At 43.6% G+C, this 23,170-nt stretch overlaps 1 protein-coding gene across 1 annotated transcript in view; it reads right to left on the reverse strand.

Moving 5' to 3' along the window:
- Positions 1-2,779: 2,779 nt before the first annotated feature.
- The window catches only part of TRAF3IP1 (TRAF3 interacting protein 1), a 39,234-nt gene continuing 18,843 nt past the window's right edge, over positions 2,780-23,170 (reverse strand). Inside the window, exons 8-15 of the mRNA XM_061460164.1 lie at positions 22,583-22,675; positions 20,004-20,085; positions 19,006-19,089; positions 18,209-18,329; positions 18,023-18,059; positions 17,124-17,200; positions 5,676-5,899; positions 2,780-3,793 (exon numbers count right to left, since the gene is read on the reverse strand). Of these exons, the coding sequence (XP_061316148.1) occupies positions 3,628-3,793; positions 5,676-5,899; positions 17,124-17,200; positions 18,023-18,059; positions 18,209-18,329; positions 19,006-19,089; positions 20,004-20,085; positions 22,583-22,675 (884 nt within the window). The 3' untranslated portion in view covers positions 2,780-3,627. The remainder of the gene's footprint in view (positions 3,794-5,675; positions 5,900-17,123; positions 17,201-18,022; positions 18,060-18,208; positions 18,330-19,005; positions 19,090-20,003; positions 20,086-22,582; positions 22,676-23,170) is intronic.

Here is a 23,170-nt window from a genome sequence, read left to right on the forward strand (position 1 = left end):
GTTTTCAGCCCATTCCTGGGCACACAACAAAGTCAAGTCTGTGGGACCCAGCGTGACATAAAATGAGGCTAAACCCAGGCAACCTCTGCTTCACAAGTCATAAATCTGGAGTGGAATTTCTCTCCCTTTTCTTCTTGGTAAGCATTTCCCTTCCCATGGCTGTCAGCTGCAATTGGAGGCCATCATCTCAGGTTGGGATTTGGGCAGGAGGGGGAGGGAGCTGAGCCTTGTTTCATCACATTAAATTAAACTATAAACTACACCTTTTAATTCCTCCTAATTAAATTCCACCCTGGAAAACGGAAATGTTCTTTCTTAGTACTTTTTCACACCAAACATGGTAGGAAGCATTTTGGAAGAGGCCTTGGTGCTGCAGGCAGCTACCAGGGCACTGCAGGACATGCCTGGGGTGCGATCTCCACCTGAAGATCACTCTATAGTTGGCAGCTCCTGAGTCCATCATAGGTACTAGACTGAGTCACATCAACGTGTGCATTCATTCAGACTCTGGGGAGAGGGAAAGAGTGCACATTCAGCTGAGAAAGGCTCCAACCATTTAAGATACACAGGTCCCAGTGCTAGAACACCCCTGTTTCTGAGAGCCCAGTTCCCATGAGCTTTCAGTGCACAGCATCCCCTACATCACATAGCACTGGCAATGGACAAAACCATGGAATTCAAAAGTATTTGAAAGCAATTGATATTTTCCCCTTTACATTCCAATAGGCACTCATGGTAGGTAACCCAATAGGCAAGAGACTGCTCTGAGGTCTCCACGCAGCTTCTCTTCTCCAGGCTGAACAGCCCCAATGTTCTCAGTCCTGACAAACAGGGGCCAGCGACCACCTCCCAGCCTGCACAGAGAGGAATGTCAGGCACGTCGTGAAATCCAAGTCCTGCTTCCCAGACCTGTCAGGCCCCATTAGAACCAGGAGGCCAGACAATGTAAGGGTTCTAAACCCCAAACCACCACACCAGCAACATTCCCCTTGCTGATGAACCACCCACGAGCTGAAACACAAGCCCAAGGCATGGACAAAGCATCGTGTGCAAGACTCAGTGCCTGAAGACATTCTTCTCTACTGATTTTCTTTCCCCCTTCAGGAACCACTGTTGGTTATTTGGCGGTCTTTCGGTGTTGCATCCTCAACCTTTAAAATGAAAGCAAGCCTAAGCTCCAAGGCACTACCTTTGTTCCACCATACTGGAAACCAAAGCAATCCTGGATAGAGCACCAGCTACGACTGTAGCAGATGTCAGATGTCTTGTTAAACCCTGACACTAACTGTTTTTTTGTTTAAAGAGTTATTAGATGCAGAAAGCATAAGAAATCGGGTGCATAGAGATGCGAGGCATCCCTAAGATCTCCCAGGAAGCAAATGAGTGCCTCCAAGCCGCAGATTGATATGAGCCCTAAGCTTTCCACCCCAACTCAGACATGCTCACTTCTAACGCAAGGACAGATGAATACATGGGCCATGTCACTACACAGCATGCATCAGCAATGAGAAGATGACGAGAGGAGGGTCTGGTGAAAGGAACTTCATGAAATGGAGTAGCTGAGGGAAAGGAGAATTCATCATTTAAATACTGCTTAACCCAAGGCAGAACTGAAGTCACTTAACATCCCTGGAACTGGTCCCTCTAACTGCCTTCCTGCCAGCCCTGTGGTCCAGCAGCACCATGCTGGTCCTGGCTGTGGATGCAGAAGGGACATGGGATGGGTGACAAAGGCTGGGGGACTGGTAGCAAATCTCTCTGTCCTTTCAAAGGGTGGCTTCTAGCACTGAGGGACCAGGGGCTCTCGGTGTCTAACACACCCTAAGCAGGGGGCTGAGCAATCCCATCAAATCCCATATTGTTTGATGAAAGTAAAAGGCAAAGGAAGTGAGTGTTCAGACTGCTCTGAAGTTATATATTGACCACACAGGCTTTCACCATCAGTCCTGGGCTTGGGGATTCTAGTGGACATCCTAAACCCCATTTCTTTCATGATGGAGTGGACAGGCTCCAACCTGGGGTGCAAAGCAATGCATGGTAGGAGAGGGTGACAACTGAGGGCTGGCTCACAGGAGTCCTGCCTCTCTGGAGCCTACCCACAATATTGCTTCACCATTTAAGTTCAGACAGTGAAATAATACAATTCAAGTGACAATAAAAGTGCAAAGAGCAACCTGTCATGTTGGTTGGATGGGTTTGGAGCAACCTGCTCTAGTGGAAGGTGTCCCTGCATGTGGCAGAGGGTTGGAACTGAATGAGCTTTAAGGTCCCTTCCAACTCAAACCAGTCTGGGATTCTGTGATTCTATGAACTGTCAAGAACAGATCAGAAAATGTCTCCTATTCCTTCGTAAACCCCCTGCTTTATTTCCAATCCCACCCCAAAACCCCATGCAGCAAAGCATCCTGTCCTTTAAAATGGCTGTATTTAACATAGCGAATACTCACCCTCCTTGGTGATGGTCTGTTTGGTTGGTTCTTCATAGCTCCAGATCCCAGAAAAAGCAATGAAGAAAGTAAAAGAAAACCCCACAGATATGCCAATCAAAGAAGGAAAACCAAAAAGGGCCACTTTTGGATACACAATCCAAACAACAGGGGAGGAGGAGATGTGCTCATACACTAAACACCTTGAGAAGAGCCTTGCGTTGGACTAAAGCCTTCTGCACTCAGCACAGCATCATATAGTTGTGTCTACGCTAATATGCTTTAGGAGTAAAGCTGGACTGTAACATGCACAGCACTCCAAAGGTCATTAGGAAAACAGCAGACACCTGCAGTTGAGTAAAATAAATTAGTGGAATTATTCACATACAAAATGTTACAGAAACATGCATCTGGGAGGAAAGAGGCACTTAAATTAATCCTTTCCAAATGAACAGATGCAATAAAAATGGAATTAACACCTGTGCAGATAAAATACTTCTGCTCCCTTACACAGTGATGCATGGATTGCATTTTCAGTTGTTCCCAGTAAGATTCCCAATGGCTCTGAACACATGACACCATTTCTGTAATGATGCAAAGAAGTGTAGGTTACACAAGGCTTTACTTCTTGATCTTTGGTTTGTAGATAATCTTCCCTCTTTATAACAAACAGGATCCAGGAACCTTCTGACCTGCAGGAGACTGGTTGTTTCCAACTTCTGATCAAATATATACATTCAAACTATAAAGAGAAGGTTGGACCAGATGATCCTTGAGGTCCCTTCCAACCTGGTATTCTATGAGGTTATGATTTCATGACTTTTTAAGGGGGCAAAATTAGTATCATGACAGCGCGTTCAACAGGAACCTCAGTGGCAATGAAAAGGAGATGGAAAGAGAAGTGGCTCAGAAACTGTGCTCAACAGGCCAGGGAGGGGAAAAAGGGCTGTGAGGACCTGGTGAGTAACAGCAGTTCACATTTAAACAAACAAGTTATTTTAATAGCTCTACAACTTGAGCATTCAAATGAATATCATTCTATCCCAAGTAATATCAACTTCTAAAGATCAATGCAATAATGGGCTTTTATACAAGTTTTAGGCTTTGGGTCCCTAAACATTTTATATCTCAACAACAGATATCTTCATTTTTTCTGCTATTTGGTTTTTATTTGGTAGCAATGTCAGTCAATTCCAGTTCTTCACCTTTTGGAAGACAGGTTTATGTTAAGAACCATCCTCCGGATTTTCTCTTCATTCTTTATAATATTAGCTTTTACAGCACATATCTTGTCTTGCTGGTCTTTAATCAACTGGTCCAGTTCAGCCAGATCAGCTTTTAATGGTTCAACAGCGCTGTCTGTGATGCTGAAAGAGACACAAAGAGCATAATGTGAGTGAAAACGTGTTAACTCTAGTTACTTAAGCTTCCAAGAAAGCACATACAGTACCTGAAAGTCTGCAAAGGATTTAAGTTGTGCCCACACCTTCTGAAATAACTTTCAGAGTAAGAAGCACAAAGGCAAAACTAACAACCCAGAGAAGACTGTTCAAGAGAGATCACCTGCAACTGAACACTAAACAGCCATTTCTTGGCTAATCCAGCTCTTCTGCTAAGGCTCTTTGCCATTATTGCATCCCACTCTAGGCAGAGAAGCTGTGGCTGCCCCATCCCTGGCCATGTTCAAGGCCAGGTTGGACAGGGCTTGGAGAAATCTGCTCTAGTGGAAGGTGTCCCTCCCTGTGGCAGAGGTTGGAACTGGATAAGCTTTAAGGTCCTTTCCAACCCAAATCACTCTGTGATTCTATGATTCTATATGAAAACCAACCCATCACTAGCTGCTGACAAGGGCAGGTAATTCCACACTAACAGGAAATGTAATAAATCCTATGCTAATAAACAAGGACACTGATACATTTTAAGTGAATGGGGCTCTTTGGCTTTACAACCAATGTGCCCACTTCTATAATGCTTTGCTCATCTTCCAAGAATGCTGAACAGGCAGAAAAATGACAGACCAAACTGGTCTGCTCTCATTCTGAACTACCCAGTCACTTTGAGCCCCAGATAAAGTCCACATCCCAAAATCATTTAGCTTTCCCCTTTTTTCCACCACATTAGCATAAACCACAAAAAGCACTGCTAGAAACTGCACTATTCTCCAATGGGATTTGTCAATTATCTTTCACAGGAACAAAGAAAAAGACAAGCATCCAAACTGCACTGTACATGGAAAGCATTGTCTTCTTCACATCTGATGCTCATTCTTTCCTGAAGGAGTGGACATGCCTTAGCACTCCACTGGTCTGATGAGGATCCATAGGACACATCACTAGGTGCGGTGCAAAGGTGAGTCAATGACTCAGTTTCTCCAGCTATAAAATAAAGCCAAACACTGTTCCCTTCCTCTTTGCAGCAGTGCTGCATTCAGAACCCAACCAGGGTTTTAAAGCCTGTCAAAGGTTTGGGATAGAAGGTGCTATGGAAGTGCAAGGAATTAACATCATTATACTTTATACGTGAAGGAAGGCCTTAGTTCCCACCCCAGGCAGTGGACTAAGCCAGCTGCTGTAAATTCCAACATTTAATACATTGCTACCTACCAAGATAGGACTTAGCTAAGAATGCCACCCATTCATGCATGAGTGAAGCACACTGATTCAGGGAACAGCAAATCTAGGATGCTTGTGAATCCAAGATCATCACTACCTAGTTCATGTTCAAGATCAGAGGACACACAGCTGGAGAGAATATTCTGGTTTCAAGGAACATAAAGACATGTTGGTGAGACAAAGTAAGGCCAAAGAAACTGGTTTGAGGCTTGACCTCCTTGTTTCTATCGTGCACATCCCCTTCACTCTCCTAGCTTTCCAGGGCTGTCCTTTCAACCTTGCACAGATGACAACTGTTATTAACACCACTGCAGAACACCCTGAATTCAATGGCACAGAGACAGCAGGTTGTGATTTAGGAATCCACTCTTAGTCCCATTCCAAATCTACTTTGCTCTTCCCTCACTGCTCCTTTATTTGTGAGAAGCAGCAAACAAATCAAGCCCTCTCCTATCACACATTTGCATCTCTGCTGCCATGTCCATCATGATAAATTGAGCTGAAAAGACCTGAACGCTTCAAGTCCAATCCACAGAAATGACTGATGACAAATCTGCTTTTAAAAATGAGTTAAACTCTTCCCAACCCCAGAAATCTGTCTCAAGAGATAAATGAACCTTTCCCTGCCCACACTCACCTCTGCTCCTTCTGTAGAGTTTCTGCGTGCTGCCTGTTCTCCTGCCGCCACATCTGCAACTCGTTCTTCATGGCATCCATATCTTCCTGGATGTAATCCATGATCCTGCCAAGTGTCAGAGCACTCCTGCACAGAGTCTGAATAGAGACCTGAAACTTCTCAATTTCTTTGGCTACCAAGTCTCTCTCTCTTTTCCTGGCTGCTTCTGACACAAAGGGCTTCTCCTAAAGGAAAGGATGAAGGAGAAAAGCATCAAAACTAAAGAAAACTAAGGAGAAACAAAGCAAAAGAGAGGAGCAGAAAGCATGAAATATCCAAGTCACCACTGCAGAGCACTGCTACAGAAGTATGCAAGAGCATCAGCAATAGAAAAACTGCTTTTCAGACCACAAGTGCATCGAAGTAAAATTAGTATTTGATCCCATTCAATGATCTCATTGATGTTCTCATTCTCAGCATGATCTTTCCCAAGGCAATGGGTGTAGGAGGGGAAACCTTCTTTGCATTCAGCCATGGTTTATCATAGAATCCCAGACTGGTTTGGGTTGGAAAGGACCTTAGGATCATATAGTTCCAACTCTCTGCCATGGGCAGGGACTCCTCACACTAGACCATATCACCCAAGGCTCTGTCTAACCTGTTACCACGTCACTCCAGATCATGTTTTAGCCTACTGCACCATCAGTGTTCATTGGACCTGGTTGCCACAGTGTTTTGCTGCTCCTTGGGAGCTACAGCTGATGCTGAAGGGCACAACCTCCTTCAAGTTTTCCAAGTCAGTCCCTTCAAGATGCTTCTCTTGCTCAACTTCTGTATCTGGATTTCCAGCTCCTAATGCTGGTCATAAGAATAGCACTTCATGCTGCACAGCTATAATAGATGGTGGTTATTCCATGCCTTGTGCTTCTGCTAACAGTGGTTGTAAAATCACTCAGGTTGCAGATGTGGCCTCACCGAACTCCACTACTCAGAAATAATCTGGTCTTGTGCACGCTTTCCTCATGTGCAGCCAGCAGAGTCTCTGTGGTCAATCTCCTGAAGCTTCCAGCTTACTACACATTAAATACAGAGAAAGAGTCTCTTAAAGTGGCAAAGTCACGAAGAGCAAAAGAATGCCATAAAAAGAGCAAAGTGATGCCACATTACTAACACGCTGTAATAATCTGATTCCAGGAAAGCCCTCCCTGAAAGCAACAAATGCCTTTAAAGAACAGACTGCTGGATTTTGATCTCCCATCAAGAAAAAACAACCTAATTTTTCTTTCTTTCCAATAACCCTACGGGTCAAATTCCCAAACTGAGGGAGTTTTTAAGACACACAAAGCTTTAAGTTTATTTAAAATCATTTTAGTCATTTAATATATGCTGGAAAACTATAGAGGTCTTTCTCTACCACCCCACCCACAGGACCAACCAGTTCCTGAGCCCAGTTCCTAGTGGCTATATCCACACAGAGGTGGCAGTGTGCTTCTCCTCATGCTGGGACACCGAATCCACCACGCTGTCCCCTCCTGCCCTCCTACCCAATTGGCCTGTCTCCCTGTGTGAGCTGTGGGCTGTTTGTTCAGCTGTGTTTGGAGGCAACAGGGATTATCGCCAAACATATTTCAGCAGCCCTTGGCTCACTGATGAACTCATATATATATTTTTTTTTCTTATATATATATAAAGAAAAATACTTCTAAAGATTGGAAGGCTGAGATTTACTCCCATCTGATGCCTGTGTTTTACCACACACACAGTGCATGAAAACTGTGGCACTTGTGAGTATACTGCAACTTTATAATGTTAAAAGTTGTTTAATTAGGAACCAGGTTGAAGTGACAAATGCTGCTGAACTTGTGACCTTCACTTCCTAAGTCAATTCCTGAGTGCTGGCTAAACTGTTAAAAATAACACTCCTCTTAATTCCTTCTCATTCTATCCATACCTCTGTCACAGAAGCAGGTGTTTCATTATACTCCATGACATAAAACATGGTATTCAGATACTTTCTGGAGTCATTCATGTGTTTATCATCCTTTACAAGGCAAAGATGAAAGTGCTGTTTCAGGACCCATTTCATCCCTCGACAACAGATAAGCAGCCCTGTTCTGAGCACAGATACATAGAGTGGAGCGAATCTTCTCCCCAGGTCTCCTCTCTTGGCCAGTGGTGTTCACATCAGCATTATCCAGCTTTCCTCCCTGTTGATTTTGCAGAGAAGAGGGGTTTTGCCCAGGTGCCCCTGAAGGCACAGATCACAGCGTCCTGCAACCAGCCGTTTACCAGGTCTCAGCACACACCTCAGGTGGATGAGTTTGTCTCTGGAAATATTCTTTTGTCCCCCTGCCTTGCTGCAGCTACTGAAGATGTATAAACAGATCCATAGAATCCCAGACTGGTTTGTGCTGGAAGGGACCTTAAAGCTCAACCAGCTCCAACCCCCTGCCACAGGCAGGGACACCTTCCACTAGAGCAGGTTGCTCCAAGCCCCTGTGTCCAACCTGGCCTTGAACACTGCCAGGGATGGGGCAGCCACAGCTTCACTGGGCACCCTGTGCCAGCGCCTCAGCACCCTCGCAGGGAAGAACTTCTGCCTTATATCTAACCCAAACTTCCCCTGTTTCAGTTTAAACCCATCACCCCTTGTAATAAGGGTAATAATAAACCACCATGGAATATTTGCTATGAATAAGGAGGATGCCCTTGAAATATATTAGTAAATATTAAAAAATCATTTGCGTCCCTTTGTGTAGCTCAATTCTTCAAACCTGACATAAACAGGACAAAATATTATCCCATCCAAAGTCATTTTGAGTACTGAAACACTGCCACTACAAATCCATTAAATACTATTCAGACTTAAACAGGTATATCATCGGCATCAGAGAATCATCATCATAACATGGTTTGGGTTGGAAAGGACATTAAGATCACCCCATTCCAAGCCCCTGCCATGGACAGGGACACCTCACACTAGACCATGTCACCCAAGGAAGCAAAGCCTTGTTAAAAACCCTTTCAAACACATACTATATGATAGCAAAGTAAGAACATGCAAGAAGTTTTTAGTGTATCTCTATCTTTCTAAAGAGGAAGTACTTAAATATCAAGCTCCCATGAGAAATTGCCTTGTAGCTGGAGGGTATAGTAACTCAACTGCCATGTTGCTGTCCCTCGCCATCAAGTCACTAACACTTGCACTCCCAAGATGCCAAGATCCTGAGCTCAGGAGAAAGAATTACCCCAGTGAAGCACTCAAGCACTGCCAGCTATTGATGGTTACAAGCACCTAACAGGGGAGGCAGGGGGCATACTATGTGCTTTCAGTTTCACACTTCCAGTGTCTACATGGGACACTCTTGCAAATCATTAAGACTTCATGGCAGATGGTTTATTACAACAGGCAACGTGGGTGGTAAGAGTCCTGAATGCCACCTTTGCTCCTTTTGCACAAACATGTAACAGGATATATTCAGTCTTAAGGAAAAAAAGCCAGAATCAGAATTGTTCCAGCCTATTTAATGAGGCCATACACCTCACTGAACCCTCCTTTCACAAAAGCCCAAGAATCAATAAATTATCCCTATATAAAAGACTCCATCACTTCTGTAGGCCCAACACGCTTCCTTTCCTCTGTGTTTTTCATAAGGCACCAAGATAAATGTTTATTTTGGATTCTTGGGAAAAAGTCTGCCTTTCCCATTACCTCAATGTGAACAGAACACGACGTGGACTCAGAGGCAGGGACCTAAGCAAGGAAAAAGCAGGAATTTTCTTCTTCATCACTAAAGGGGAAATCATCAACAGGGCTCCAGAAACCACCAGCATTTACTTGGGTTGAATTCACCCTGCCTAAAGCAATTGGTGTAACTACTGCAGTGTGCACAGCTCCTAAACATGGATTATTCACAAGACAGACATCATAGAAACATGCATGACAGCATAGAAATATCATGTCTGATAGCTGGGCTTTTGAGGGCATCTGAAATGCCTGCCATCTACTAAGCTAAAAGAGTTATAAAAGATGATTTTTAATCCTTACTGTTTGAAAGCTATCTTTGTTTGAAGCAGTATTTGCTTACTTTGATAGAGCTCCTCCTTTGCTTCCATTTTGTAATTAACAGCGTTTCTAGATGAATCACATTAGAACAACCATCCATGAAGCACTTGCGAGTTTCTACAGCCCCTTTTAAGTATTCTGTTATATCCCACTATGAAAACAGACCCAAGTAATCACAGTTTTATGGAGCTGTACCATTTCCCCCCTACCTCCTTCTACAGGACAGCACAGAAACTTCATTTTGGACAAGTCATTTTGATCCGTTCAATGTAAAACCAACAAGGTGGGGTGGTTTTTATTGTAGAAACTATTTTTTGATCATAAAGGGTGTTTTCTTTGCCTGGTTTTTACAGAGTCTGCATTTTAAGCAGATTGTAACTATCCACCAGGGATCACCATAAGAAACTCTTTCACAGAAACACAGGGAAACCAGTAAATGTTAAATCATTGCAAATGAACAGGATGCTTTTCTGCTTATGCCAGGTACCGAGTTCAGTAACAGGCCAAGGAACTGGAGACACAATGTTCTTTACCATTACATTTACCAGAGTTCATCTGACCTACTGCCGAGTTCGAAGGCACCAAAAGCAAATAAAAGGAGAGCTCCTTAAAGAGGGCTTGTTTTTCTTGGGTTTTTAGGGACAACATTCTCCCCAGTTCACATATGATACCTCCAAAAAGAGCTGGGCTTTTCACACGGACATAAACACCCTACCTCAGCCCCCAGAGCGAGTCTGCTTTACTTCACATGCAGTAAGTGTTGGGGAGAAGTCAGTTCATAAAACCTCATGTATTTGGTGGGGTTTTCAGCACACTAAGCAGAATCCTACAGGTCTGACCACACACATGCCAAGAGACAACAATAGTAGATAGTATTAATTCAGTACCAATGGGTGCCAGACCTGCCTGGCTTTCTGCTCACATTGCTTCTACATCCACAACCTTCTTTCTCTTGAAAAAGCAACTTCTTTCCCCTTCAGAAAGCAACAGATCTGTTCCTTGTGTTAAACAACAGCTTTCACACAAGTCACAATCACTGCTAAGCTGCTTGAAAAATATGACAGTCACCTGTAATGTATCCTACACCACACTGCTGCTGTATCCTCTCCAAGGAATGGAAATCACTGTCTGACTGCAGTTTATAGAACCTTTCAGTTCAACATACCCATCTGCTGTCTCATGATGTATTTATACTGTACACACAGGACAGAACCTTTTGGGTACAAAGGCCACAGCAAAGGAGCCACGACACCAGGAATATCCCAAGAGTGACAAAAATCCCATTCCTGTGTTCACATCTTGCTTCCGGATCACAGGGGTTTAATGGGAGTTGGTGGACATTTTAAGTATTAAACAATAATGCCCCATCCCTGGCAATGTTCAAGGCCAGGTTGGACATTGGGGCTTGGAGCAAGCTGCTCTAGTGGAAGGTGTCCCTGCCCGTGGCAGGGACCTGGAACTGGATGAACTTTAAAGTCCCTTCCAACCCAAACCAGGCTGGGATACCATGGCACAGGAATACATCTGGTTAATATGACACGTTACTAACTGCATTGGCTGAGAGGACAATGTCGTGCAGCTGATGGATTCATGTAAAAATCAATGACCTGAAGAACTTTATAAACAAACAGAATCAGCAGTGATTGTATTTGTTCTAATCTTAGAAGTACATACCTAATTTATCATATTTGTAATTAAAGTTAATATTATCCAGGTGCTAAGCTATTTAATATCACTTGTTCCTCACAGAAACCTCAAAGCTGCTGCTTTGCTGAAGCCCGTGAACTGTATTTGGGAGTGCAAAGATGGGAATTCTGTGATCCCGCTTGCTTCAGCTATTTAATAACCTGCCTACATTTTCCACACATGAAATAAATGAAGTGGAATACAAAATGTAACATCTGTTTCATTCTCTGTTTAACATTAGAGGGCTAGATTCTAAACAAATACATTTAGGAAGTCTTTTTAGGAATTTGTGAGGCTCAACACAGCTAATCAAGGCACCAGAATCTTGTGTATTTCCAGAATGACCCCTTTGTTTGACCTGAAAATTGTGTATATTATTTTAAGTTCCTGCACATGCAAAACCCCGATGATGAAAGTCTCAGGCTTCTTGCCTTTGCGCTTCCTTTTGCTTTATTAAACCTTCTTAAAAAGCAAATGCATGCTGGGGAAATGCAGCCCATAAAAAGGCTGCAGAGGAATGCTTTTAACACAAAGAAATGCTCCTCAGCAGTGCTCCTCAACTGCACATCAGCAGTTCAATGTGTGAAACAGCCCCAAGAATCCACGGGTGTCCTCTGTGGATTAAGTATTAATTCACCAATGTCACTTAATTTCTAGTTGATTAATAAGATGACAGGTTAATTGTTATGAGTTTAGTTATTGTTATTAATCTACTTCATAAGAGTCATATACTCAGGGAATGGTCAGGGTTGGAAAGGACCCTAAGATCATCTACCTCAGATTAATCTACTTGATTAATAATGATAGTAGATCCATTGATCACGGGTTTTGCTGAATATTGCACTTAAGAAAGTATTAGCTGGCAATTCCAGGATATCTTTTTTCCCCCTTCGTTTTCCCAACTGTCAGAAGAATGAGGCTTTGAAGCCTAATGAATGTAACTGGGAAAAGATGTCATTATTTTGTAGTTATCGAACAGTTGAACCAAATGAAGGAGGATGAACATTCTTCCTGACAGACACGAGGATCACCCATCATTTCATCAGACCCCATTTCCCAAAGCAAGCAGTTCTTTCAGCTTTACACTGGATTTCTGGTTACCTTACTCCAAACTACAGAAGTACACTCCTAGTTCCCTTTCCAGTGCATACGACGTGTTGGAATTCAGTTGCATACTGATGGCGAAGATATTTCTTCTGGAGAGTTTGATGGAAAACAAACTAAGTAGAAGAGCTGACAGGCTGGGGAGAAATGGTCAAATCCCAGACTGATTCTACTTCCCAGCAGATTACAGAGTGAGACCTGGCACAAACCCTATGGCCATTTGAACACATCACACTGCACAGAGTTCACGGACCCATTCTTGCAGTCCCAACGCCATAACAGGACGTGGTTCCACTTGCCTGCATAGACCACTTGGCAGGAACAAATCACTTGAAACTCTTCCTTCTTTCTAATTACTTCTGTTGCCTTTATCCAGAGAGATTCCAGAGAACAATTCCTCCCAAAACTGTTGCTCTGTAGTACTGCAACAAAAAAACCCTTGTCACTGCCTTCCTTGTGATGTTAGGAATATCCCTCAAAGATGAGACATGCTCAAGGTGCTAGGATAACACGAGCGTGACAGACCCCTGCCTGCTACCCTCTGCATATCTGCTCTGTGAAACATTCCCAGAGGCAATGCCATGTTGGAAATACAGAGCAGCCCTGAGGAGAAGGACTTGGGGGTGTTGGGTGAGGAGAAGCTCCCCATGACCTGGCTTCAGTGTGCGCTTGAGCCCAGTAACCCCCTGTGTGCTGGGCTGCACCCCCAGAGCATGAGCAGCAGCTCAGGAAGGGGATTCTCCTCCCTCTGATGTGCTCTGAGGAGACCCTCCCCCTGCAGTCCTGATCCAGCTCTTGGGGCAACAGCACAAGAGAGACATGGAGCTGTTGGAGCGAGTCCAGAGGAGGCCACGGATATGCTGCGAGGGCTGGAGCAGCTCTGCTCTGGAGCCAGGCTGAGAGAGCTGGGCTGGGTCAGCCTGGAGAAGAGAAGGCTCCTTAAGGGGAGACCTTAGAGCAGCTCCAGTGCCTGAAGGGGCTACAAGAAACCTGGAGAGGGGCTTTGGACAAGGGCCTGTCGGGACAGGACAAGGGGAATGGCTTTAAGGTGCCAGAGGGGAGACTGAGATGAGCTCTTAGGCAGAAGTTCTTCCCTGTGAGGATGCTGAGGCACTGGCACAGGGTGCCAAGAGAAGCTGTGGCTGCTCCATCCCTGTCAGTGTTGAAGGCCAGGTTGGACAGGGCTTGGAGCAACCTGCTCTAGTGGAAGAGGTCCCTGCCTGTGGCAGGGGCTTGGAACTGGATGAGCTTTAAGGTCCCTTCCAACACAAACCAGGCTGTGATTCTATGATTTTACTTTTACTGTCTCTCACATCACAGTGTTTGTCCTCTAAAATAAACTCCCAGGATTCAGTAAAGTCTCCAGCTCATCTTTCCTTGAACTACATCTGTCCTGTACCAGTCACCAATCCTGTGCACTTTTAATCATTTTTAGCTTTGATTTTCCCCTCTGTTTTGAGGAAAACTACACTTCTCTCTGGATCTCAACAACTTCAACAACATCATTTGAAAGCATTAGCAACAAAGAAACCTCCTGCAGTAGCAGCCAGCTGCTTGGATGTGAGATCAGATGATATTCCAGGAGCTCAGCATTGTATGCAAGTCCTCATGTGATGGACTAGGAAGTCAGCACGTTTATTTTCCACCATTAGCTCAGCTAACACAGACCAGGGCTTCAAAAGATGCAACAAAAGACAAACAAGGACTGAATGAATGCTTTACAGACTGAACACAGGCAATGGGCCTGAATGGTTATTGTAGGAGGCCACAATTGTCCATATGCATTTAAAACCAGACAATCTAAGGGGTTAAAAGGGAATTGTTTGAGTTATTCAGAATATAACCCAGAAAATGCAGCACAAACAACACAGGAAGCTTCCTGAGGATGAAATCCATGTGATTTGATTTTGTAACCCACTCCTGTTGTCCCTTTTCATGTCCAGCTGACAGGCCGCAACAGCAAACGGCACATCCTACACCACGATTATGCACTGGCAGAAGACGTAAGTAGATCAACTCCTACTGCTATCCCCAAACTTAGCCCGGGGACTGATGATTCAACAGCACCACCTAGTGATAAAAGCAGGAACAACTTGTTCTTGCGAGTGCCAGCTCAACATCATGAACTTCAGAGCTACTGCACAAATAGCAGTATCAACTTTGAGACCTCCCCTGCTTCGATGAGTTATAGAAAGAACTTGTCCAGGCAGGCAAAGTGTCACATTAGACATACTCATTAGAAATAGGCAATGGTGTTTCATGATCAGTACAAAGACACTACAAGCTGCACATCTGCAATAAATGGATTGGATTGAGAGTCACAAAGTTGGATAAAGCTGTAACTATCCCTAATGGATTGATTATAAGCAGGAAATTAAAGGTGTTTTCCTATTTTAAGGAGGATTGCTTTTCTTCATCAACTTCAGCCCCTGCAATACATGAAAGGAACTGTCTTCCAGGCAAGCAGACTTGGATCTCAGTCACAAACTTTAGAGAGGAAGATAACCCACGAAGAGTCTGATCTGCCATCCCAACTTAGAATCATAGGATCAATTAGGCTGGAAAAGACTTTTAAGCTCATCCAGTCCAACCGTTGCCCAGCACTGCCAAGGCCATCACTAACCCATGGCACTGAGGCCTCGTCTACATGGTGTGTGAACACTTGCAGGGACGGTGACTCCAGCCCGGCCCTGGGCAGCCTGTTCCAATGCCTGAGCACCCTGTGGGGAAGGAATTGTTCCTCAGCCCCATCTAAACCTGCCCTGGTGCAGCTTGAGGCCATTTCCTCTTGTCCCATCCCTTGTTCCTTGGGAGCAGAGCCCAGCGCCTCCTGGCTCCATCCTCCTGTCAGGCAGTTGTAGGGAGCGATAAGATCCCCCCCTGAGCCTTCTCTTCTCCAGACTGAACCCCCCAGGTCCCTCAGCTGCTCCCCATCACACTTGTGCTCCAGGCCCTGCACTAGTTCCGTTGCCCTTCTCTGGCCCTGCTCCAGCACCTCAGTGTCTCTCTTGTAGCGAGGGGCCCAGAGCTGAACACAGGATTCAAGGTGTGGCCTCACCAGTGCCCAGCACAGAGCAACAATCACTGCCCTGGTCCTGCTGCCACACTGGTGCTGATACAGATTCTTCAACTTGGTGGGGAAGAAATGAAAAGGCTGGTCTGTATGGAAGCATACCCCATTACCGCTGGCCAGGAAAGCAAACAGGAGTATCTCCATTTCAGAGAATTGTTGATTTTACCCTCCCAAAATTCCAATCCTAAAAGTTAACACTTGTGTCACGTTCGCTGCAGACTGTAGAGGTGATCAGAAAGTCATGGAAGTACTATGTAAGACCAGGTTTTCAACACAGTCTGCTGTCTACCATGGTTTTAGTCCTCAGGGACAGTTTCTTACTGCTCTACACTTTGCTCATCACCTATTAGAATATCATTACTCAATGCCAAACTACTACAGTTCAGAAAGCCAGAAGAGGCAGTCAAGTTGTCATGGGTATTTGAAAGGGCTTGATGCTCTGTGAAAAGCTGGTATCTTGAGGTCTGAGCCTCCAAAACCAGCATGCCAAACTACAGATCATTCCTGAAACAAACACAGGTAGGAAAAATCTACAATACTGAATTAACATTAACAAAATGAGCTGATGTGATTGGAATTGAACGTTTAAGAGTTCATGAAAAGCACTCACCTTTCCAACACACTATGTACTTATCTCATTTTAGAGCAGAACCCTACAGTGCATTCCTCAGTGCCTCCTCACTAGCACATCAAACTAGTTTAGTGATAGAGAAACTTTTCAAAGGGCCAATGGATCAGAGAACTCCATCTCAATGCTTGGCCTTCAGCTGCTTCTTGTAACATGAGTTTTACAGGGTTGAAAAACCAAGAGCTCTCCACTTGGAACAGGAAGACATTTAAATGAGGGGGCTCAACCTTTTGCTTTTGGTTTGTGACCACTGCTAGACCCTTTCTAAGTGATCAAAACAACAAGAATAACCAACAAAACCATAAACTCCCTTCCCTTTTCCAGCTACTGACTGTGGAACAACTCACATCAAATCACTTCATATTGTAATCTATCATAAGATTATCATATCACTATCATAATCAAACCACATTCACAGACCTGAATGCTGGGGTATAGTAGGGCAACATTTGGTGAAATAATACTACTTTATATGGTTAATTGCACCAGAGATGCCTTTTATTAAAAACACCTCAATGATAGTGATTGCTGAGCTATAGGATACTGCCTAGAGGACAAGTAAGATTGAAACGGTAATATTGCAGCTGCACAAATGCACAGTGTGTCCTACTCCATCTAGGCTGAAATGAGCAGATTTTGTTGTAGGAAACAAAAGAATAGCCTAAATTCTCCCTCGAGAAACTGTCCTGAGATCCTGGAATAAAAACCAAACCTCCAACCTGCAGAAATTAAAGGTGAGAAAGAGAGAGCACTACATAGAGGAGGTGACATCTGACAGACTGATGGAGAACTAAAAGCATCAAGGAGGAAAGCTTGATCATAAATGGGAAAAAAACACATCTGAGGCAGCGAAAAAGGTCACAATCACAGTATTTAATACTGACAATTCTATAAAGGCCATTACCATCTTACCCTCTCTGTCGTCTTTGAGGATATCTGTGATGCTTCATAATCCTTCTTTGTTTCCAGGAGTCTTTTTACAAGCCCACCTGTGGAAAAAACAGTACATTTCTTAGCACTGGTTGGCACTAAAGTGTTGTTTGAAACATTCAGACAATCAAATAGAACCCAATTGCTTAAACCTTTTTGTTAATGTTAATTTCCAGCAACAAGAACAGCATTCCATGACGTATTTTAATTCCTGAGCTCCAAGGTATTTCTCGATCGGTCTATTTTCTCCAATGTCCTCTAAATTGAACTGTACCATCAGTATCATTTACTGAATAACTCTTGGTCCAGAACCAACTCCTTGAGCTGTATGAACACGAAGGCTTTTCCTCTGCACCCCCCTTTTGGAAGAATTCAAGAACCGCAAAATAAAAGTTTATAGCTATTCCTTTGCAAGGAGATTTTGGATGCAAATAAGTGTATTTGCCCCAATTACATCCAGTGTAACCATAATAGAAGCCCCTGAATCAGAGATCTGAAGTCCCAAGTAAGCATAAACGTTAAGAAGTCTTCTAAAAGCTTTTCTACAGCTTGTCTTGAGCAGCCAATGCCATCTCCTTACAGCTGACAAGCTGTACCTGACACTGTAAGAAACATTCATTTCTGAGTTTGATGCAGAATGTTTAAACCTGCTGACATGAGAGTTGTATAGAAACTCTGTGCTGAACATCACTTGTAAATCCAGCTGCACAAGGAAACAAGACTGGGTTTGATTTGACTGAATTTCTGTTTTTTTTCTTGCAAGCTCCTACCCTCAGGAGGTATTTTGCTGCTTTATTCAGCATTCTAAGTGTTCAGCGTTTGTTTGAAACTCATGGGTTTATTATACATATCTATATATAAATATGTAAAAGCAAACATACCATGCTTTTGATCCTCAACCAGCTCCACTTCTGGCTCCTACACATGCAGGAAGACAGCTTTAGTTGGACAAAGTTGGCATTGGTCTAATACACAACTCTACCAGAATATTCAGCTAGAAGCTACTTAAACAAGTAAGTTACAAAAAAGGATGGAAAAAGGTTCTATAACGTGTAACATGAACAGACCATTTCCATATGTGGCACTTCGGGCAGTGGCAGTGCTGCCTCCACCACAAACTGGTCATCATCATCATCAGAAATCTGCTGGTCTATGATGACGTTTGAGACTGTTTTACCACTACCACTCCTGTAGGAGACACAATGAAAATGAAAACCTATTAAAATCTGCCCCAAAAGCCTAGTAAGATCTATCCAGAATAGAAGAGACAGCAGTACCCTCCTTTCTTCCCATAAAATAAAGCAGCACTGCCCAAGGTAGCCATCCTCCACTCATGGAAGGAAATACATTTTCCTTCTAAACACACTACTTCAGTGACTTATCAGAGATCAAGTAAGCCATTTTGACCACAGTTGCAAGTGGCAGTTTCAGCCTTTTTTGAAGATAAATATTCATTGCATATTTTACAGATCTTCTGCAGCGGCAGAGTAGGTGAACATTCCAAGGTTGTCTGTTTCTGGGTTTCCAAAGGCAAAACAGTTATGGTTTTGAACTTCCAAATGTGACAAATAACCATAACTTGTAGATAATGCATTGGATTTGCAGAACAATCAAACAAATAAAGTGGACTTGAATTTTCCAGTCTGAAACAATGATCAGAGGTGATCTTGGTCTAGTGGAAGGTGGCCCTGCCCACAGCAGGGGCTTGGAACTCAATGAGCTTTAAGGTTCCTTCCACCCCAAACCGCTCGAGGATTCCATGACCCATCCTAAAGCTGTTCATCAGCAGGTGAGACATAGAAGATCTGAGAAAACTGTGGCACAAGAGCTAAAAACATCTGTACCCACATTCCCTATTCCTTACCTTTCTGGAGGTAAGAGCTCAGCGCTTTCTGGACGTTTCACTCTGGGTGGTGCTGGTCTTGCACTGCCAGGACGGGGAATTCGCCTGAAATAGCAAAGAGGCTGTTTCATTTATAGTATAAAAGGAAGCCTGGTATGTCCATCCAAAGAAACAGACACATAAGAGCTGAGTAAACTACCCAATGCATAAACCCACTGAAAACATCTCTAATATACAACCCAATAGCACAACATTTGCTATCCTATTAGAGTCTAGGAAAATCTAGAAAATGTGTCTAAAACAAAACCCCCTATGATTTGTGTAAGACCAAGGCTCAGAAAGGACCTTAAAGCTCATCCAGTTCCAACCCCTGCCACGGGCAGGGACACCTTCCACTAGAGCAGGTTGCTCCAAGCCCCTGTGTCCAACCTGGCCTTGAACACTGCCAGGGATGGGGCAGCCACAGCTTCTGTGGGCATCCTGTGCCAGTGCCTCAGCACCCTCACAGGGAAGAGCTTCTGCCTAAGAGCTCATCTCAGTCTCCCCTCTGGCACCTTAAGGCCATTCCCCTTGTCCTGTCCCTACAGGCCCTTGTCCAAAGCCCCTCTCCAGGTTTCTTGAAGACCCTGATATAATTAAAAAAGCCTTTGCTGAGCAAAGGAAAAGTAAATTAGGATTTAAAAGGCAAGTTCACCTTATCCATAACACTGTACTTATGAAACACAGGTATGTAATGCTGTATTCTTCTCATTAGACTCTCCACACATCTTTCATATTTTAATAAGCACATCGAGGCAATTCGTGAAGTGTTTCAGATTTATTTTCTAAATCCATAATGTTAAAGTTTTCCTTATAGAAGGAAATGAAAGTGAATAAAGGGAAACCATACATGGGATAACACTTATTATTTTGTACCACTTGTAGAAACATCCTCCTCCAAGTTTCCTTGCTGCTTCCAATTGGACTGACTGACTGTGCCTCCAGGCACATCAGACTTTGATTCAAGGATAGAAGCATACCTTTGGATGGGCTGAGGTGGAAGGTCAAGAGGTACTTCACCATTTTCTGCAGGCTTCTCAGGAGCCACATCCTCCACTTCTTCTATTAAACAAAACAAACATAAAACGTTGGCTTAGGCAAATCTAACTTGTCTCACGACAGCAGTTTGAATCCTATCAGCACTACACTTGACCATGAAATCCAGCACAGAAAAGGCCTCTACGCTTATATAAAGTTCTGTATCTTGTGAACTTCCAGGTTTTCCACATCTTGGAGTGCGTGCAATTCAAAAGGGACACTGAAGAAAAACCTCCATTTTAAAATGCCTTGTTTCTTTATTTCTTTCTTAATACTGTGAAATTCCCTCGTCTGTGGAAGTGGCATCGTCTCAATTCTTCCACAGTTTCATGGTAACATTGACCCTGATTTGAGCAGGGGGTTGGACTGGCTGACATCCATCTGGCCATCCCGTTCAACACCAAGAGTTCTATGCTGATTCTCTTGGTCAAATAAATTTATATTGTTTTCAAAGAAACAGCTATCATAAATAAAGGAGGCCATGAAGATGATCAGGGGCTGGAGAAGCTCCTGTATGGAGACAGGCTGAGAACATTGGGGCTGCTTAGCCTGGAGAAGAGAAGCTGCGTGGAGACCTCACAGCAGCTTCCAGTGTCTGAAGGGGGCTACAAGGATGCTGGAGAGGGGCTCTTCATCAGGGACTGTAGCGACAGGACAAGGGGTGATGGGATCAAACTGAAACAGGGGAAGTTCAGGTTAGATCTAAGGAAGAAGTTTTTTTCCCTGTGAGGGTGCTGAGGCGCTGGCACAGGGTGCCCAGAGAAGCTGTGGCTGCCCCATCCCTGGCAGTGTTCAAGGCCAGGTTGGACACAGCGGCTTGGAGCAACCTGCTCTAGTGGAAGGTGTCCCTGCCCATGGCAGGGGGTTGGAACTTTAAGGGAGCTTTAAGGTCCCTTCAGGGAGCTTAAGGTCCCCAAACCAGTCTGAGACTCTATGATTCTATAGTCAGCTGATTACTTGCTCTCACGACATCCCAACATGCATCACACTAACATAACAGCTACTCAGGCGACAGAAGATCAACAGCTGCAAGGAGTCCTGCAAGCCTCATGCAGGTATACACTTTTATAGTGACCTGAAATCCAGCTGTTCCTCCCTTCTTGCTATACTGAGTGTATCTATGTCTAAAGAAAGTGGAACATAAATAACTTCAGGGGTTATGAGCAAAGAGCTGAGGCAGGCCAAAGCACTCTTCTGCCAGAAAGCTTTAAACATTCACTTCTTATTTAAGAGGCTGCCATGAATCCAGTGAGGATTCCTAATGGAGGATACCAAGGGAGAATAACTGGTGTGCTGACACATCCTCATTTGTGAGGAGAAAAAAAGCCCCAACAAAACAAAAAACCATCATGGAAAGGTTCAGAGCCTCAGTGCTCAAAATGATCATTTAAGATCATCAAGTCCATTAAAGGGGCAGTTCATCACTGCCTTCTGATTACTCCACTGTCTTCTGATTACTCCAAATAGCACCCAACTTTTACCTATCTGCAATGACTGTCAGACTTATTTCCCATTCCATCTTGTGAAAGGTATGAAATGTGAGTGACAGTTTCACCTCTAGAAGAACTTACAGGAAATAAAGTTTCATCAATGCACTACTGTGTTACACTGTCTGACTGAATAAAGCTGAAAACAAAGACCAGTCAATACTTGGTTCTTATGCCACCTGAGAAGCCAATCCAAATCAATACTGAACCTGTGGATATTCCTCATTCAAATTATAAAGAGAGGAATATAAAGTTATATTCCATAACAGATACATTCCATTAGACAAGACAGGTCCAAAGGATTAAAAGGAAGAATGGAAGTTCTCCCACTTGTGCAAGGTCACACAAATGTCTTGGCCAAGGTCTGACACAGCTCTGAGGCTCTGAAAGCCACAGGTGGACTGGGAAACAGCCTCTGACCTTCCACATCCATGGCATCAACTCCCCCAGTGAAGTCAAGCATCTGGACCTGAAGAACACAAGAATGCAGCTTTTTTGCTTAAATCTCAGTTCTTCCTCCTACATTTTGCTTCTATGGCTCCATGTACTCTGCAGCTAGATACAAATACCTCATTAGCAACATATGTCTTGGGAGCTATATAGAACTTGGAAAAAAAATGGAGAAATAAGAATGCAGAGACAGAATTTTCCTCTAAAGTCCTGTCAAATGCAAACACTAAGTGCAGCTCCCAAATACTTGTACAAAAAGGCAACATGCAGTGAGTCAGTTCTTACACAGAACAAGTCACCAAAGGCTTCACATGCAGCAGCCATGCACTGCCCTTGGGGTACTGCAAGCACTGAGCTCTGAAAAGGTGCAGAGGAGTAAGGAAAGAGAAACTAAAAGTAACTGTTTTATCAGGGAAAGTACAATTTTCAAGGAGGAATTTATCACAAGATGTGATTAAAACACAAGGGAGCAGTTGAATTAAGCATAAATCGCTCTCCTTAACTCATTTAGCTGCATGGATTCAAGTTCAATCCCAAGCGCTCCAGTTAGACTGTCCAAGGCTGTCAAGTTTTTAGTCTCCTACCTTTCTCTTCAAGTCCTGGTTCAGCTTGCTCTTGCAGTTTAGCAACACTGTCCTCTGAAATCCTATCTGCCACGCCCTTCATTTCCACAGCTTCTGGAACAAAACAGTTTATAGCCAAATGAAACCAAAGATACAATTAGAAGGTGAAAAGACAAAGCCATGCTAAATTCCCGGTGCTATTTCTTTAAGGGCTATCCTGCTTTAATAAACCATCTTGAGTGTAATAAATAACATACCAAGTTCACAAAGCCTTTTTACATGACTGCTGGTTGAACTCCTCATGCTCCTGCAAACTAATGGCAACTTCTTCAATTCAGAAACTGTTCACACATACTATTCATTAGCCTGAGAGCTGGTGAAAGAATACAATATTTACCTAATAAACTAATGACTAATGAATTAATTGCTAAAACACACCCTGTTGTTTGTATACTGTTTGGAATGCACAGTGTACTTGGGTTTGTTTCAGACTTTAAACACTTCTCAGACTAAAGCCATTAAGAAACTTCAAGCAAGAAAAGCTGATTTCTCATAGCTGAACTCCACACCTTGCTGGTAATGCCATAGAAGAGCCTTGTCCACAAACAC

The sequence above is a fragment of the Pezoporus flaviventris genome, unplaced genomic scaffold (genome assembly GCF_033815535.1).
Source record: "Pezoporus flaviventris isolate CSIRO_AGI_PZ_B2104156 unplaced genomic scaffold, CSIRO_AGI_Pfla_v1 ptg000001l, whole genome shotgun sequence".
In the NCBI taxonomy this organism is placed as follows: Eukaryota; Metazoa; Chordata; class Aves; order Psittaciformes; family Psittacidae; genus Pezoporus; species Pezoporus flaviventris.